Raw genomic sequence first — 17,514 nt, 5'->3', positions numbered from 1 at the left:
AGCCGATTCTTCTCCAGGTCTTCTGTGCTAGCAGAATGTCTCAGCCCAGTCTACACAAGGTCTTTTTGGAGGAAGTCAACACAGCACGGAGAATCCCGACCCTGGAGTCCTCAGGGAGGCCCAAAGAGCAGCAGGTGTGGGCACGCCCCACGGCATCTCTTCTAGAGCAGATATTCCCAGTGGTCTCTCTGGGCCTGGGCAGCCCCCCAGAATCAGGCTCCCTGGTCCTTGGGGAGGAGGCACTGGCAGCGGCCCAGAGCTGGCAGGGCAGAAGGGGCTTCCAGGGCCCCGGACAGCTGAGGATGGGGGGAGCCCCACCAAAGGAGGCAAGTCTGGGCTCCAGGGTGGGGCAGGAGCAGCCCCTGCAGACCCCAGCCCTGCAGAGAAAGAGCCAGGGGTCAGGCGAGGGTTAAGGGGCCTTGTGAAGAGCGGGCCCCTCTTGCTTCTGATGCCCCAAAGGAAGGGGCGCTTGAAGGGCAACTGACCCCCTGGCTGGTGATGCCCTCCTCCTACCCCATGGGGGGGGATGGGTAGGAGCCAAAGCAGCTGGAGACCTCTCTTACCACAGAAGGGCTCCGTCCAGGCACAGGGTGGGGGGCCAGGTGGATGCAGGTGGGGCGGGAAGGTTTTGCAGCCGCCGGCCTTGAAGCGAGGGGCAAGGCTGGGAGGGGAAGGCTGTGGAGGCAAGAGGAATCATGGAAGGTACCCCCAAGGGTCATCTAGACCACCCCCTGCACCACTCCCTGGCCCATCCTGCTGTCCCCTATCTTAAAGTTGTAGAGTTGGAAGGTACCTCTGAAGGTCCTCTAGTCCAACCCCCTGCAATGCAGAAATCACAACTAAAGAATCTGTCAGGCTTCGGGGAATCGGCAGTAGATAAGAAGATGAAAGAAAGGGACTTCTTACCAGTTAGAAACTGTCAGAACCAAAGCAAGAGAACAAATAGCTCATCTCCTAGAAATGGCGGTGCTCCCAGTTAAGGATCACACCCGCTTCTGTCACTATTAATCTACGTCACTCCTACGTCTTGTAATCTGAGCTTGTGCTTTCTGTGCTTTCTGTTCTGAGACTTTCTGAGCTCTTCTCAACCTTGGACTGAGCGGACGAATGCTTTCCAGAGACAGTGAATCTGTTAACCCTCTCCCTCCCAGTGCTTCTTCTCCTAGCTGTTCCCCATCCGGTATTTCCCAGCTTCTGCCTTCTGAACTATGCCCCTCTTCAAACCACTGTTCCAAATCTATACTGTCCTCCTGCTCCTGGGAAGTTTCAGGATCCGGATCCGGAGCAGGGGGAGGCTCCCACCATTCCTCCTCAGTGCAGCCCTCCTCAGCAGGGTCCCTGACAGAACCCCTGGCAGAGGCCACCCAACCTCCGCTTGAAAACCTCCAAGGAAGGAGAGTCCGATCTTGGGACTTCTGGGCGCCCACCTACCTGGTGGCAGAGGGCAGTGGCTGTTGGTGCATCAGAGTTGGCTGCAGCAAAGCCTTGGGGGGCTGGTGCCACAGGAGGGGGGCAGCACTCCCATGGGGGTCCTAGGAAGGAGAGAGAGAGGGGGAGAGCTGTCTGCCGCCTGCCTTGTGGCTCCCAAGGAGGGTTTGTTCCGCTTGCTCTCCCCACGGCTGCCAGGGGAAACTGGGAGAGCAGCTGCCTGCTGCCCTAGGGGTCCTGCCCCACAGCTCCTTGTCCCTCCCAAAAGGCCCTAAGAGGAGAAGGGTGCAGGGAAGACCCAGGAGCCACGGACTCATGGGGGGGTGTCTTGTGAGAAGTCAGTACACAGACTTCTCTGTGAAGCCCCCCCCCCCTTAGGGCAGGACAAGAACACCTGGAATTGGGGAGGGGGTCAGGCCAGAACCTGGGTGTCCCGTGTCCAGCGTAGCCTTGGCCTCTCGCTGTTGCCTCGCCCTCCGATTTGAGAACCAAACCTAGTGGGAATGAAGACAAAGTCACAGGCAGTCTGGGTTGGGGCCACACCCTGCCCCAGAACTCCCGGGAATCCCATGAGGCTGAATGTCAGAAGGTGCAGCACAGGGTTCACCTATGGAACTCACTGCCACAGGAGCCAGGGGGAGTTGCTCTTCTGCTCGGATCCTGCTTGCAAGGTTTCCCATAATTGGCGTCTGTTTGGCCCTGAGAGAACAGGAGGCTGGGCCAGAGAGGACATTGGCCTGATCCTGCAGCCTCTTTGCACTGTTATAGGAATGCTAAGGTCTCACATATTAAAAATCATATGTTCATAAATTTTCAAGGCGAACACATAAATAAGAATATAAACCATGTGTCTGAAATAGTACAGGAGAGCCACCCTGAAGCCACGTTGACTCTTCCAGGGACCTCAAATATTCTCTGCAGTGAGGAAGGAAATGGGGAAGCCTCCCCATTGTCCCTTTGCTCAAATCCTGTCTTAAGGGCATATTTGTGACCTGTGACCTGGGTTCAGGAACTAAATATTCAGCATCTCAAAAGGAATGGCCAGGCTGCCCAGGTAAAGCAATCAGTGACCATTGTCAGGTATCCTGACAAACAGGATTTCTGGGGTAGACTGCCCGCTGTGATGTGTTTCTGTTGGAGACCACCTCCTTCTGTGATGTATGTATGATGTTTTGGGGGGTGGTCTTGAGCTACAGGGGAGGCAATTTCAAAAGTCTATATAAGGCCTTGCACACCAATGTTCTGGGTTCCTCCTCCCTCCTGCGTGTGGTGAGTGAGGACCCTGTTGCAACAGATCAGTAAAGCAGTGTTTCCCAACCGGTGTTCCGCGGCACACTACTGTGCCGTGAGACATCGGCTGGTGTGCCGTGGGAGGGAGGCGGGCGAGAGGCGGCGGCGGCGAGGATCCGGCGGGGGTGGGGGGAGCGGGGGCCGTCGCGCGCAACCGAACTCACTTGGCGCGCTGCCGGCTTGTCCTCCTTCAACCCGGGTCGAGCCAGGCCTGCTCACGTCCCCGGATCCCCTAGCAGCAGCAGCAGCAGCAGCAGCAGCCATAACAACAACAATGATCTCAAGCCCCGCCGCCGCCCCCTCCTCCGCCCGCTATCGCAGCCGCCGCCGCCTCAGCTGCCGCCGCCCCTCAGTCCCTCGCTCTGCTGCCTCCTCCCACCCCGGCAAGGGGGAGGGAAAAAACTTTCACTTTTGTGCGTCCCTCCCGGCGTGACGCTGCGCGCTGACGTCACGGGGGCGGGGCTTTAATGGTGGTGTGCCGCGAGATTTTTTTCCGGTAAACAGGTGTGCCGTTGCCCAAAAACGTTTGGGAAACACTGCAGTAAAGATCAGGCTTACTAGCTGCTTTGCTTCTCAATATTCTCTGGTTTGTCTCTGTTATTTTCTCCTACCGATAGAGAACCCACAAAAGGACTCTATATGGGTTCTTAGGTACCCCATAAGGGAAAAGGAGCAGTTGTGGGTCCCCCCCCCATAACAGCATGCTCTTATGTTTTCAGCATTTGGGTGAGGATCCTGTGGCTCTGAGGGTGCTTTGCACAGTGGCGTTTGGGGGAGCAAAGGCTTTGTCCCGGGTGAGGGAGCAGGCAGCAGGAGGAGCTTCACTTACTCTGATGGTGTCGGCTGGGAGCCCAGTAGCAGAAGCCAGCTCCTCCCGCGCAGCCGTCTCTGGATACGGCCCTCTCTGGAATGCTGGAAGGGAGTTTGGGAATTACATCCAGCTGCCCCCCTTGGCCCAGATCCCAAATCACCACACTGTGATTGACAGGACCCCTCAGATGGAGATACAGTGGTACCTCGGGTTAAGAGCTTAATTCGTTCTGGAGGTCCGTTCTTAACCTGAAACTGTTCTTAACCTGAAGCACCACTTTAGCTAATGGGGTCTCCTGCTGCCGCCGCACCACCGGAGCACAATTTCTTTTCTCACCCTGAAGCAAAGTTCCTAACCTGAGGTACTATTTCTGGGTTAGCGGAGTCTGAAACCGAAGCGTATGTAACCTGAAGCGTATGTAACCCGAGGTACCACTGTACTGCTGTGATAATGACCCTAGACCAGGGGTGTCCAAACTTTTTACAAAGAGGGCCAGATTTGATGAAGTGAACATGCATGAGGGCCGACCAAAGTTGTTGACCCTTTTTTAGGATTAGTCAGCACAAAATTACTCACCATGCGCGAGATAGCGGTGGATGAGTCCTAGAGCCGCACGCAGGGCGCATGCGCGAGTTGCCCAACAAAGAGCTGGGCGCATTGAGGGATGATCGTGGGGTCCGAAGGGAGCACACTCCCCACCCGCAGGCAACCTCAGCCTGCCTGCATGCGTGACCTTGGGATGCAGGGCACACCCCCTCACAGACAAAGCCACAGCTGTCTGAACATCGTTCCCTCTGTCTAACCTTTTGCGGTCTCAGTAGTCTGCGGTGTCCTGTCTGTGACCTTTGTCTCTGAGACCTTTTGTCTCCTTCGCCACACACTGTGCAAGGGGAAAATGACGCGGTGGAAACAGGCGCCAAAATAACTTTGTACCACCCCATGATCTTGGGACCGGAAGATGTGTAAAGGTCACAGCCCAAAATGTATCTGCCTGGGTTTGCATATTTGTGTCAATAAAAGGAGGCTCCACAGAGCTGGCCGGCAGCTTGCTTGCAGCTCACCTGCATTATCAACTCCTGCCTCATGTCCATCACTTCAGCGGATGTGCAAGCGGGTGAGCAAGCAGCAGCACCTGTGGGGCTAGATTAAAGCTACGGGAGGGCCAGATTTGGCCCGTGGGCTGGACTTGGGACATGCCTGCCCTAGACTCTCTGCCTTCCCTCGGAAGCACCCAAGAGGAGGCAGGCTGCCTTGCAAAGCCCCTCCAGGTCCCAAGCGGAAACCTTAACCCTTCAGAGTCCTTGCCCTTGTGGGGGCCCTGATCCTGCACAGCCCCAGGAACTCACCTTGTTCCAAGACCTCCAGCTGCTGCTTGGAGAAGACAGTGCGGCTCCTGTTCCTGCCTGGCTTGCCTGCTGCGGGGGGCCTCGCCACCTCCTGCAGCCCCTCGGGGGGAGCCGGGGCCTCTGTCCTGCCCTCTGAACCCTGGGGACTCCTCTCCCAAGGCAAGGTGGGACCTGCAGAAGAGAGGGAGTGCAAACCAAGTGTGGGTGTCTGTGCAGCGAGATTCCTGGAAGCAGGACCCACAGCAAGTCACAGAATCCTACAATCGTAGAGTGGTAGAGTTGGAAGGGATGCATTTTAAATAAAAGGACGCATTCTACTCATGTAAAAACACGCTGATTCCCAGACCGTCCATGGGCCAGATTGAGAAGGCGATTGGGCCACATCTGGCCCTGGGCCTTAGGTTGCCAACCCATGTCCTGGAGCCTGTTCACAACATCTCTCACCTGACTGCAGAGGCTTGAGGAAGGCAGCCTGCTCTGCGAAGGGCATCCCCACCGGCAGACTTCTTAGGATTCGGTTGATGGAGGACACCTGGAGAGGGAGGGAGGAAAGAGACGGTGGCTGGAAGGGGCCCCAAGAGTCAGGCTCCAATCACATTCAGGAGGATCACACTGCAGAGCCAGAGGTGGTGTGGTGGTTAGAATGTCAGACTAGGACCTGGGAGAGACCAGAGATCGAATCCTCCGCTCGGTCATGAAGCTCAATAGGTGTGGCCTTGAGGGACCGGTCCCTGCCTCTCAGCCTAGCCTACCTCACAGGGCTGTTAATTGATTAATTGAGGTGGGGGGGGGAGAGAACTGTCCATGCCACCTTGAGCTCCCTGGAGGGAAAGCTGGGATAGAAATGCAAGAAATAAAACTAGAAATAATTAAATTGCACTCGGTGCAGTCATAACGTTGGGGGAGTTGCGAAGTCTGACAAGATTTCCAGTTGGCAAAGGCTCCGCTCAGAGCCGATGGCACCAGACTCTTTCCTTGGAGGCCTTGGCTGTGGAGGGGGTCCCCATCTGCATCTTTCTTCTCTGGTGCAATAGCCCCCCTTTCCTGCTGCCTCTGGACAGGAAGAGTGGGTTGGGGGGCTCCCCTGCCTTCAGCCCCACAGCTCCTTGCAAGAAGGGGTCTGCCCCTCAGTGCTGGGCGCTGCTGGGCTCAGAGGCCCTACGGAGCTCAAGAGATGCTCTCTTGCTTCATGGCTTAAGGCCTGTCCCTGGCAAGGAGCAGAAGGCTGCCTGCGCTCCTGGAAGGTGGGGAGAATATTAGGGTCCCCTGACTCCTTTGCCCCTGGGGAGGGGCCACTGTTGTGCTGCCCTTTCACAGGCCTTCGCTTGCACCGATAATGGGATTCATTTCTTAGGAGGTGGGGAATCCAGAGGAGGGACCCAACCAGGGCATCTAGTCCACCCCATCAGCGCTCTGCCCTCTAACATTGTCCCACCCAGTGGCACATGGAATTATTGTGTGTGGGGGGGGGGAGGTGTGCATCACATGATTCACCTTGGCACATGTTTCCTGCTGCATAAAGAAAAGACAGTCATGCATGCCTTGATTGCATTGAAATTCACTTGGTAAGAGATTTATAAACGAAACAGCACATCCATGGCAGGCTCCCAGCCCCAGCTTCTCAGTGCCCACAGGTAACCAACCCCCCTGAGAACTGCCCCGCCGCCAGCTCACGGAAACTCACACTGGGCATCCTGTTGGCAGCGCAGGCCCCTTCCTCCTGCAGCTTCCCTCTAATCTCCCAGGCAAAGAGGGACGGCTGTTCCCACTTCAGCTGGGCAATCCGGGCCACAACCTCCGGCGTGGATGTCCGAGGGCGGCTCCCTCCCACGCCCTTTGGCTGGACGGCCCCCGTCTGGTAGTAGTGGGTGAGGATCTTGCTGACACAACCGTTGGAAACCTGTGGTGTAAAAATACAAGAGTGGGGAGTGAGGAGCAATGAAAGGTCGCATGGAGAGAGAGAGAGAGATTTGGGGGGCTTATGGGGGTTGGCTGCACCCCCTCCAGCTGCTTCAGATTGTCCCCAGCCCCTCAATCCCACCCCTCCTACTTATCAACCGTCCCCTTTGTTGTTGGTTTTGATGCCCCAGTCCCTTGGGGTCTGATTAGCATGGGTTAAGGTAAAGGTAAAGGGACCCCTGACCATTAGGTCCAGTCGTGGCCAACTCTGGGGTTGCGGCGCTCATCTTCCTTTATTGGCCAAGGGACCTGGCATACAGCTTCGGGTCATGTGGCTGGCATGACTGAGCCGCTTCTGGCGAACCAGAGCAGCGCACGGAAACACCGTTTACCTTCCTGCCAGAGCGGTACCTACCGGTATTTATCTCCTTGCACTTTGATGTGCTTTCGAACTGCTAGGTTGGCAGAAGTTAGCATGGGTTAGAATCTAGCTAAGGAGGTTGCTGAAGTGGTCTGACAAGTTTATTTGCAAGACAATGACCTCTCCTGGCCTCTTAAGTGCCTCATCAGCATCCCAAAACAATGAGTTCAGCAAGAGCTACAATTAAGTGAGGGAGCCCTACAGGTCAATGGGCGGGCCTTTCCTCCACCCCCTCACCTAGTTGGGGGCACAGATGGCTGCATGTCCCTGTTGGTTCTGCAGGATGTCTTGGCAGCTTTCGATACCATCAACCGTGGCATCTTTCTGGGCTGCCTTGCTGGGATGGGCATCACCTAGTTACTAGGTAGAGCAGCGGTTCTCAACCTGTGAGTCCCCAGATGTTGTTGGACTACAACTCCAGCTCAGGGATGATGGGAGTTGTAGTCCAACAACATCTGGGGACCCACAGGTTGAGAACCGCTGAGGTAGAGGAACAAGAGCCAGAGCAGTGCGAGAGAGAGCTGAGTTGGGAGCAGGCTGGAGGCTGGAGACACAGAGACGTGTTTGCTCTGCGCTGGATCGAAAGCTGAATAATGGCGAAGCAAGATCTGCTGGGGGTGTTCATGCCGTGGGCCCTTCCATCCTACGTTCAGGGTGTAGATCTGTGTAAATAAAACCAGATATCCTAAAGATAAAAGCCTTCATTCCAAGATAAAAAAATTCCTTCTAGTAGCACCTTAGAGACTTGACTTCTGTTTCGGTATATCTGAAGAAGTGTGCATGCACACGAAAGCTCACACCTATGACAAACTTAGTTGGTCTCTAAGGTGCTACTGGAAGGAATTTTTTTATTTTGTTTTGACTACAGCAGACCAACATGGCTACCTACCTCTAACTTCATTCCAAGGAAACAGAAGCTGGTTGCAAGTGCTTGGAAACCCTGGAGCCTCTCGCTGCTCAGATATTGAGGGTGGTGTGTAACAAAGAAAATATCAAATAATCTGGATGAAGGCTATGTCTTGGCCTTTGCTGCCCTTCTGCCGGGAGAGCTAAAGGCCCCACTCCCACTGGCTTCCCACCCTCCATCTAATTTTTACCTTCAAGTGTCGGGAGATGTCTGAAGCACGCAGCCCACACGAAGCCAGCTCAACAATTCTCTTCCTCTTGAAGTTGGGCAGGGGGCAGCCGTTCACGAAGGGCCCCCCCAGCTGGTTCACACCACTGGTCCCTGCAAACAGCCCAGAGAGATGGCTTACACCCCTGGCTGTCCCCCAGAGAGCAGGCAAGGAAGGGGGGGGTCTTCTGGGGCTGCCTGGAGTCTGGTGCTCAGCTGCATGTGGTCTTAGTCATGGTGTTTTTATATGGAAGAACGGGAATGTAGGAAAGCATTTGACAATAAGGTTAGCACATTTAATTTTAAGAACATGCGGAGAGCCAGCAGGATCAGGGCATTGGCCCATTGCCTCTGTGAAACCAGCAGGCAGGATCCGAATGCAAGAGCAACTCTCCCCTCCTCTGGTTTCCAGCAACTGGGATTGAGAAGCATTGCAGCCTCCAGCTGTGGAAGGCAGAGCACAGGCATCTTGGCCAGTGGCAACCCCAGGAATTTGTCCAATCCTTTTTGAAAGCCATCCAAGTTGGTGGCCATCACTGCCTCCAGTGGGAGGGAGTTCCATGGGTTAGTTCTGTGCTGCATGAAGAAGGACTTTGTTTCCTCTCTCCCGAACCTTCAAACATTCAACTTCATTGGATGCCCAGGAGTTTTAGCGCTATGAGGGAGGGAGAAAAACTTTTCTCCCTCCTCTTTGTTTGAAGATGTTAAGGTTATGTCACCTGCAAATCTGACGGGGATTCCCTCCGTCCTGTCACCTAAGTCAGGGGTGGGGAGCAGGAGCCAGCCAGTGCTGGGTTAGGGTTAGGATCCTTAACTCCCCCACCCTTTGCAGGTCAGCTCTGAATCAGTTTGGAGGATGGTGTTATTATGACTTGCTAGATCCAGAAACACTCTGCGGGCAGTGGAGAGAAGGCTCGATTTAGATATTTCAATTCACAACCTGACAGGTCAGGCGCTCAGCTCACTGGGCAGAAATGCCAAGGCTCCCACTTCTCTATGGCACACCAGGCGCCTAAACAGAGATCCCCAGCTGGTCAGGGAGGCTCCCTTTACCTTGGTGTTGCATTGCAGGACAACCCTGGGAAGGATAGCTTCAGGGATTCTACAAGAGAAAAGCATTTATTTAGTTACTGCCATTTTATTCCATTTCCCCCAGAAGTCTCTCAAAGTGGCACCCAGCTTGGGCTGGGATGGCTTTCTTTTACTTCCGTTCTTGCTTGAGAAGCAATTGGTGGTTTTTGTTCCTTTTGCCAAGAGGAGGGTTCCTGAGGACACAGACTCACTTTCCCAGGTAGGTGGGGTGTGGGTGTGTCTCCTTCCCTGCTTCTTTGAAGCTGCCTCCTTCATGGATCTTATTCCGGGAGGAGCCTTTGGAATGCCCTGAAACTGGGGGGGGGGGAGCAGTTGCTAAGAAAGCATTCTGCATTGGGGGGAGCATCTCCTTGGGGACCTATTTCTCACTGCTCTCTTTCTTCCAAGAGGGAGGCTTCGATGTGATCTGAGAGGTGGCATAATAGCCACATTCAGACGAGGGAAGCGCTCTCCCACGGAAGGTGGAGCAAGCTGGTTTTCTGCTGCTCTGGAGGGCACGACCCAGAACTGATGGATTCACATGACAAAGGAAGGCGATTCTGACTAAACATTAGGAACAAATTCCTGGTGATGAGAGCCATTCCACAGTGGAACTGACTCCCTCGGAAGGCGGTGGACTCTCTTGCCTTGGAAGTTTTTCAACAAGGGCGGGATGGCCACCCGTTAGGGACGCTATAGCTATGATTCCTGTATTGCAAAGGGCAGGACTAGATGTCCTTTGGGGGTACCTTCCAATCCCACAAGTCCAATTCTACAACTTCTGCTCAGAGACGCACTTCCCTTGGGACAGCGAAAGTGGAGAGGGCCTTCCTATCTGGAGTGCTGGTGGGGAGCTCTTGTTGAACCCCAAAAGCGAGATGCCGGCGGGGAGGCAGCTGATTCTTCGCTCCGCACCCACCTCCACCCGCTGCAGCCTCCTGGCCGCGTCCCGTCGGGGCTGGGGCAGTGGCGGCCGGCGGCCGCGGCGTTTCAGCACCATCGCGGCGCGGACAGCGGCCCCAGGTCCGCCCGCGGCGGCTCCCTTCGCTTCTCCTCTCCGGCGCCAGAAGCTGCTTCGGACCGGGCGGGAGCGGCCGCAGGAGTCGGGGCAGCGCCACCCCCCGCGGGAGGCGCCCCTTCTCCCGCTTGCCTCCCCGGGGCCCGGGGCCACCCGCCAGCTTCCAGCCACAGCCGGCAGCATCCCCTTCGCTTTTACCTGGGCTGCGGCTCCGACGCTCGCCGGGAGCTGCTCCTTCCTTTGAGGCGGCGCGACTTCCCCATGAACCCCAGGCTGGGACGCGCCGCTGCGGATTTGCCCCTCGACGGCTGGCACTCTGGCTGCTCCTCGGCCAGCGGGGCCAGGCCGACCTCCTTCGCCAGCCGGTCTCTTTCCCCGGCTGCAGGATGCAAAAAGAGGCCAGCTCGGCCTCGCCAGGGGAGGGGAAGGGGCGCCCTGCCCCCAGCGACGCCTCCCGAGCTGGCCCAGATGGCCCGGGACTTGCCTGGCGGAGCTGAGCCCTGCCAAGCTGCCCAGGACAATATTTGATGAGCAAATAGTGGGGGCAGGCGGTTCTCCCCCGGCCTGGGCACCCAGCAATTGACCCTCATTAGCCCCCCCTCTCCATGCCGCCGCCTCCCCTCCCTCCCTCCCGGGCTCTCCACCGAGCAGGCTGCCTCGGAGGCGACCATCTGGTCCCCATTACACATTAACCACGGCGCCCTCCCGCTTCGCCAGCCCCGACGGAAGGGAGGGAGGCACAGGGCTGGCCGGGTTCCCTGTGGGCCCTGCACCCCGCAGGGGGGAGGCTCGGCTCGGGGGGAGCCTGGGGGCGACCACGCTGTAGCCCGGATCCCCCCTTGCCCCTGTCACCAAAAGGGAGCCGGAGCGGACGCGCCAAGGAGCAGGGCGGCGTGCGTAATGGCACCGACGGTGGTCGGCGAGAACCCTGCAAGCTGGCGTCGTCCTCGACATCGAAAGGGCCCGGGGACAAGGGCTAGAAAGCTCCCCCCTACCCGCCCCCCTCCAACTCGGAGAGCCAAGCCAGCAACTGGGCCGAGTCGGCTCCTGCTCCGCGGTTCTGCAAGGCGGGGGCCTGCCAGGACTCTCCGGGGCGCACGGCGGCAGGAGGCGCCTCATAGCCGGAACAGGCGCTTCTTCCACAGCCCCGACTTGGGAGAGCCTTCTGGAGTGGCGCAGGTGTGGGGGGCTCGGGAAAAAGGTGTAAGCGTGACCCCCTTCCCAGAGCCTGGATGGAAGGAGCTGCTGGAGGCCGAGCGGAGGATCTAGCCCTGGCCCGACGGGCATCCCGGGAAGTGGCGCCGGAAGAGGCGACGCTGTGCCTGGCGCCTTCGGTGCAGAACTTCACCAAGGGCGGCGGAGAGGAGCGAGGGCGAGAGGTTAGGGACACAGGAAGCTGTCTTGCACCGAGTCAGACCATTGGGGCCATGTAGCTCCGTACTGTGTGCACTGACTGGCAGCGGGTCTCTCCTAGCTTAAACTTGAGGTACCTTTGGGGATTGAAGCTCGGGGTCCCTTGTCTGCAGAGCGGGTGCTTTGCAGCTGAGATGCGGCCCATCCCCAGCCGCGGAATCTCGACTGGAACGCGTGGAAATGGGAGTCCGGAGACGGGCCTGGAGAGAGAGACCGGCTGCCCAACCACCCCAGCCAAACCCGCGGGCACCCGCGGCTCCAGCTCGCCTGGATGGCCGCGCGCCTTCCTTTCTCACCAAACCCAAGCGCATTTCACTGCTTTCTTTCACAATGCAAAATGCACAGCTTATCCCTTAGCTAGAATACAGAATTAGAGAGTTTGTCATACAGGCGACGTTTAAAACTACAAATGTTTTGCGCAAGCCAGCCCCCTTTTGACTCTCCAGGCCACCCCGCTCCCTCTTGTGGGTTTTGTCCAAAACTTAATTCCTAGGCAGACCAGATTTTATATGCGGTGATGTGGCACCTACAACAGATCTAGGGATTCCTCTGCCTCGCACTGTAGTGACCTCCCCTCCTGCAAGGCAGATCAAGACGCGCTTCCCAGGCTCCAATCCGAACTGGGTCCCAAGTTGCCCAAGCAACTTGTGAACCACGCGGCTGCAACGGCCAGGGCGCAATCTCAGGCCGGCTGCGGTTCTCTCAGGGGCTCCGGCTGAATGCATTTAAAGCACGTGACTTCCCCAGAAGAACCCTGGGAACTGTAGTTCTTTAAGGGTGCCGGGGATTAGAGCTGTGTGAGGGTAAACTGCAGTTCCTAGGATTCTTTGCGTGTGTGGGGAGGGAATAATGTGTTTTTAGATGCGTGGTGTATACACAGTTTCAGGCAAGCAGCTCGTCAGGGAGGAGCCCCAGGTGAGCAGGGGGTTAGGCACAAGATATTGGCCCCGAAGCCAAAAAGGGGGCTCCCCAAACCCCACTTTGGGCCATGGTTCCCACTCTGGGAAGTTTCTGTAGGCAGTCCTCCTCTTCTGCCCTGGAGCACTCTTGCCTGGGAGGATCTCAGCCAGCCTCTGGTGGAATCGTTGCTCCTGGGGACTGTTCTGCCTCTGCGTCTGATGCCCAGCTCACTTTCTGTTGGGGGGGAGAGCACTGCCAGTCCCTCCAAAGGCTCCTCCCTTCTTCTCAGCTGTTGTTCTAGGGCAGGCATAGGCAACCTTGGCCCTCCAGATGTTTTGAGACTACAATTCCCATCCTCCCTGACCACTGGTCCTGTTAGCTAGGGATTATGGGAGTTGTAGTCCCAAAAACATCTGGAGGGCCGAGGTTGCCTGTCCCTGTTCTAGGGGTTGTTCCTGAGTGGCTGGAGGCCACTGAGCCAGATCCTGCACCACCACCTTCTCCTTGGAGGCAGGACACCCGGCCAGCGCCAGTTCTACACATTTTGCCGTAGGAGGCAAAAGTCTTCACTGCCACCTGTATGAGGGGAATAAAGTCTTTCTCCATTTAGTGTCCCACACAGGCTCCCTTCCCTTGGTGGCAGCACTGAGACCACCCCAAAGGGAAGATAGAGGGTCTTCCCTTTGCTCCTCTTCTGCTGCCACCAAGAGAAGGAAGCCTGAGGGTTCCCATCCCATCCAGCCCATAGCAGGGCTCGGGTCAGAGGGTCACAGTTGTTTGAGTGGAGAAGTGGCAAGGCTGGCCACACGGGAGGGAGCAGGTGAAATGGACAGCAGCATCCCCGTTGCTTCCAGTGTCCAAAGGGCGCCAGAAGGCGGAAAGCAGCAATTCAGAAGCAACAGAGGCTCTGCACGCTCCTCTTCCTGCATCTTGGATCTCTGCGTTGCATATTTTATTTATTTGAATCTGCCCCCTGCCCTTCTCCACAAGCTCCCAGGGCAAAGCCCACCCAATGAAAAATTAAAGCATCATCAAAGCATCGATTAAAACAGCAGAGGAAGTCCTATGGTGCAGTTGTGGTGCTGATCAGATGCAGGAGAGAGGATCTGAAATGACGCACCAGCTCCCAGAGGCACCTGAGATGGGGGCACAGGAGAGGGAGCTGGTGGGGAGACCACAGGGGAAGTCCTCCCAGGTCCCCCTGCTCCTTGGACCAACCACCCCCTGTCCCACCCCCTGATATTAATATTTGGGCAGGTCTCTGTGGGCTGAGGTGAATCCATCATTCTCTAATGTTTTATATGGCCTTACAGTTTAAGGAAACTCTTCAAAAGCACTTGACTCCTTCCAAAATAAGAATAGTCCATAGGGGTCCGCCCCCCAGCTTTCCTCAAAATTTCTGTTGGGTCCCCATTTGCGATACCCAACAAATGAGATTTAGAAGCATGGCTGACTCCGACTGTGGAGGGTAGAGCAGAGCTAGGAGCCTTCGAGAGCCCTCTCCTCCTCCATGAATTGGTCCGATCCTCTTCTAAAGCCATCCAAGTGGGTGACCATCACTGCTTCCTTGGGGGACTGAGTTCCACAATTTAACTCTGTGTTGCGTGAAGGAAGACTTTCATTTATAGGTCCTGAATCACAGAAGAGGCAGTCTACAACAGAAATCTGAGTGCATTGTTTATCTTCTGTCTGGTAGGTTACCTGTTAATGGTCACTTGACTGGATACCCTGGGGAGCCTGGCCAGCCTTTTGTAATGACAAATACTTAGTTCCTGAGCTAGGTCACAGGCTCACATCCTATTCACACACAGACATACCCTTAAGACAAGATTTGTGAACGAAAAGACAATGGGGAGGCTTTTCCATTTTCTTTTGAGCTTGCAGAGAAATATTTGAGGTCAATTTGGGAGGGACAAAATGGATTCAGGACCTTTTCTGTGGGGTTTCAGACATGTGGTTTATATTTGCAGTTATGAACATTTAGTGTATATATATATATATATATGCTTTCGTAGATTTTCACGGGTACAGGAATGCAGGTTTTGGTGTCTTCGGGTGTCTTCCCGTGTAAGAGTTGGGGTGTCTAGGCGACGTTTCGACGAGGTCTCACTCGTCATCTTCAGGCTGGTGCTTTCGGCTTCTTGTTACTAGAACAGAGCAGGATCTCAGTGTTTGAGTTCCTATAAATACTGTTGAGGGGGTGTGGTGTATAGCCTCCAACGTTCTGGGCAGAGAGGGAGTTCCCAGGTTAGTGTGCCTTTTCTTCTTTTGTTCCTTAATTACTTGAGGGATATCTTGAGTGATTTCTTGAGTGATATTCTGAGTACCACTTAGGAGGGTCATTAGGTGTGGATTAGTTGCTAAAGCTTTCGTGTCTTGACCTCTTGAGCTTGTGAAGAGTTTTTCTGAGAAGATGGCTGTACTGCACTTAGTTGTGCTCTGGCTTGGCTTCGTGTATAGGGGCGAGCTGTGGTTTTGTGCCCTGTGCCAGCCAGATCTGTGTAGGGATTGCAGGGGGGTGCAGCATCCGGAGGTGTCACTATGGTTTGGCTACTGGATGGTGTCTGTACTTTATCTGTGGAGAGGGTCTGGGTTTGGGTCTGGTGTGGTTGATTGGAGATGGCGTTCTGTGTGTTCCTGGTTCTGGTGTCGGTTTTTGTGGGGAGGGCTAATTTCCAGATGTCTGGCAGGCGGGACGTGTCATCACGCTTGTTCATGTTGTGAGGGTGTTTCTCTATCTCGATGGCTTCCATGATTATTCTCTTGTGGTGATGTTCCATGTTAAAGAGCAATTTGGAATCTGCAAAATTAATTTCGTGTCCTGTTTCTTTCATGTGTTGGTAAAGAGAGGAAGTTTTTTCTTCTTTTTTGACGGCATTCTTGTGTTCTGCGATACGTGCATTTATTCGTCTGTTTGTTTGTCCAATGTACGTGGCTGGGCAGACTTTGCAGGGTATTTCATAGACCCCTTGGTTTTCTAACTGGATTTTATCTTTTGGGTTTCTGAGGATATTGGCTATTTTTTGGTTGGTGCAAAAGGCTGTTTTGATATTGTGTTTATGGAGGATTTTGCTAATTTTATCTGTAGTGCCCTTGATATAAGGAAGGAGGGCCATGCCATTGTTTTCTTCTGTGTCTTGGTTTTTGGGGGGTGTTTCTTTTTGGATTAGCTTCGTAACCCTGTTTTGTTGGTATCCGTTGGCGATTAACACATTTGAGAGATTCTGTAACTCAGTTGTCAAGTGGTCCTTGTCAGCCAGGCGTTTGGTTCTGGAGATGAGAGTCTTGGCTACGGAGTTTATTTGTGCAGGGTGGTGGTGTGATTGTGCATGTAAGTAGCGGTTGGTGTGTGTTTTTTTCCGGTAGATAGTGTGTCCTAGGGAGCCATCAGGTTTTTTGTAGATTAGGACGTCAAGGAAGGGAAGTTGGTTGTTGGCTTCTATTTCCATAGTGAATTGTATTTTGGGGTGTAGGCTGTTGAGATGTGTGAGGAAGCTATCTAGTTTTTCCTTCCCGTGTGGCCAAATTACAAAGGTGTCGTCAACATATCTGAGCCAAAGTTTGGGTTTGTGTTCTGACTTGTCTAAAGCATTGGTTTCAAAGTGTTCCATGTACAGATTTGCGATGACCGGTGAGAGGGGTGATCCCATAGGTGCTCCTTCTATCTGTTTATATCTTTGTCCATTGTGGATGAAGTACGTGTTGGTTAGGCAGTGGTTGGTCAGGTCCAGGATGTATTCGGGGGGATTGTATTTGTTTTGAATGGCTGTCAAGGCTTCATTAATGGGCACTTGTGTGAAGAGAGATACAACATCGAAGCTCACAAGTAGGTCGTCGGGATGTAGGTTTTGCTTCTTTATTGTTTCTATGAACTGGAAGGAGTTTGTAACGTGTGAAGCGATAGATTCTGCATAGGGCTGAAGTTGCTTAGCGAGAAATTTAGCGAGATTTTGTAGAGGTGAGCCTATGGAGCTGACTATTGGTCTGAGTGGTGTTCCTTCTTTGTGTATCTTGGGGAGACCGTAGAGTTTGGGGCATCTGGATGATTTTTCTCTGGGGATGATTCTTAGCTGGATTTCTTCACTGATAGGAGAGGCTTTTATTTTGGATTTGGTGGTTTTTTCCAGATAGGTGGTGGGATCTGTTTTTATAGGTTGGTAGGTAGGGTCTTGGAGTAGATTTGATAGTTTTGCTTGGTAGTCCGATGTGTTCATCACAACAGTGGCATTACCTTTGTCTGCTGGGAGAATGATTATGTTGTTGTCTTTCCTCAGGTTGGTGAGTGCTTTCTGTTCTTCTTTGTGTAAATTGCTTCTGGGTGGTTTGCTGGAGCAGAGGATGTTGGTGACTTCAAGTCTGATTTTATTGGCTTCATCTGGGTTGATTTTGGTTAGGCTAGCTTCGACTCCGCATATGATGTTTTCCGTGGGGATGCGTCTCGGGGCGACTGCAAAGTTGAAACCTTTGGAGAGTACTTTGGTTTCAGTTGAGGTGAGGATCCTGTCTGATATGTTATGTACTGTTTGTTTCATGGGTTGTTGTGGAGGGTGGCTGGGCTCCACAGATAAAGTACAGACACCATCCAGTAGCCAAACCATAGTGACACCTCCGGATGCTGCACCCCCCTGCAATCCCTACACAGATCTGGCTGGCACAGGGCACAAAACCACAGCTCGCCCCTATACACGAAGCCAAGCCAGAGCACAACTAAGTGCAGTACAGCCATCTTCTCAGAAAAACTTTTCACAAGCTCAAGAGGTCAAGACACGAAAGCTTTAGCAACTAATCCACACCTAATGACCC

The 17,514-nt window shown here is 54.4% G+C and overlaps 1 protein-coding gene across 1 annotated transcript; it reads right to left on the bottom strand.

The window, feature by feature from the left end:
* Nucleotides 1-212: 212 nt before the first annotated feature.
* Nucleotides 213-10,652, bottom strand: PAX4 (paired box 4; the record flags this gene model as incomplete). The annotated part of the gene is made up of 10 exons (XM_081212182.1): nt 10,597-10,652; nt 9,363-9,411; nt 8,275-8,423; nt 6,560-6,775; nt 5,275-5,407; nt 4,876-5,046; nt 3,548-3,630; nt 1,853-1,922; nt 1,432-1,532; nt 213-377 (listed from the first exon to the last, which is right to left on the bottom strand). The coding sequence occupies exons 2-10, from the start codon at nt 9,373-9,375 to the stop codon at nt 213-215; spliced, it is 1,101 nt and encodes a 366-aa protein (XP_081068308.1). The 5' UTR covers nt 9,376-9,411; nt 10,597-10,652.
* Between the last annotated feature and the right edge of the window lie 6,862 nt (nt 10,653-17,514).

This window comes from Podarcis bocagei, assembly GCF_964188305.1.
Source record: "Podarcis bocagei genome assembly, chromosome: 10".
In the NCBI taxonomy this organism is placed as follows: domain Eukaryota; kingdom Metazoa; phylum Chordata; class Lepidosauria; order Squamata; family Lacertidae; genus Podarcis; species Podarcis bocagei.
This window is presented reverse-complemented; position numbering and strand designations above follow the sequence as displayed.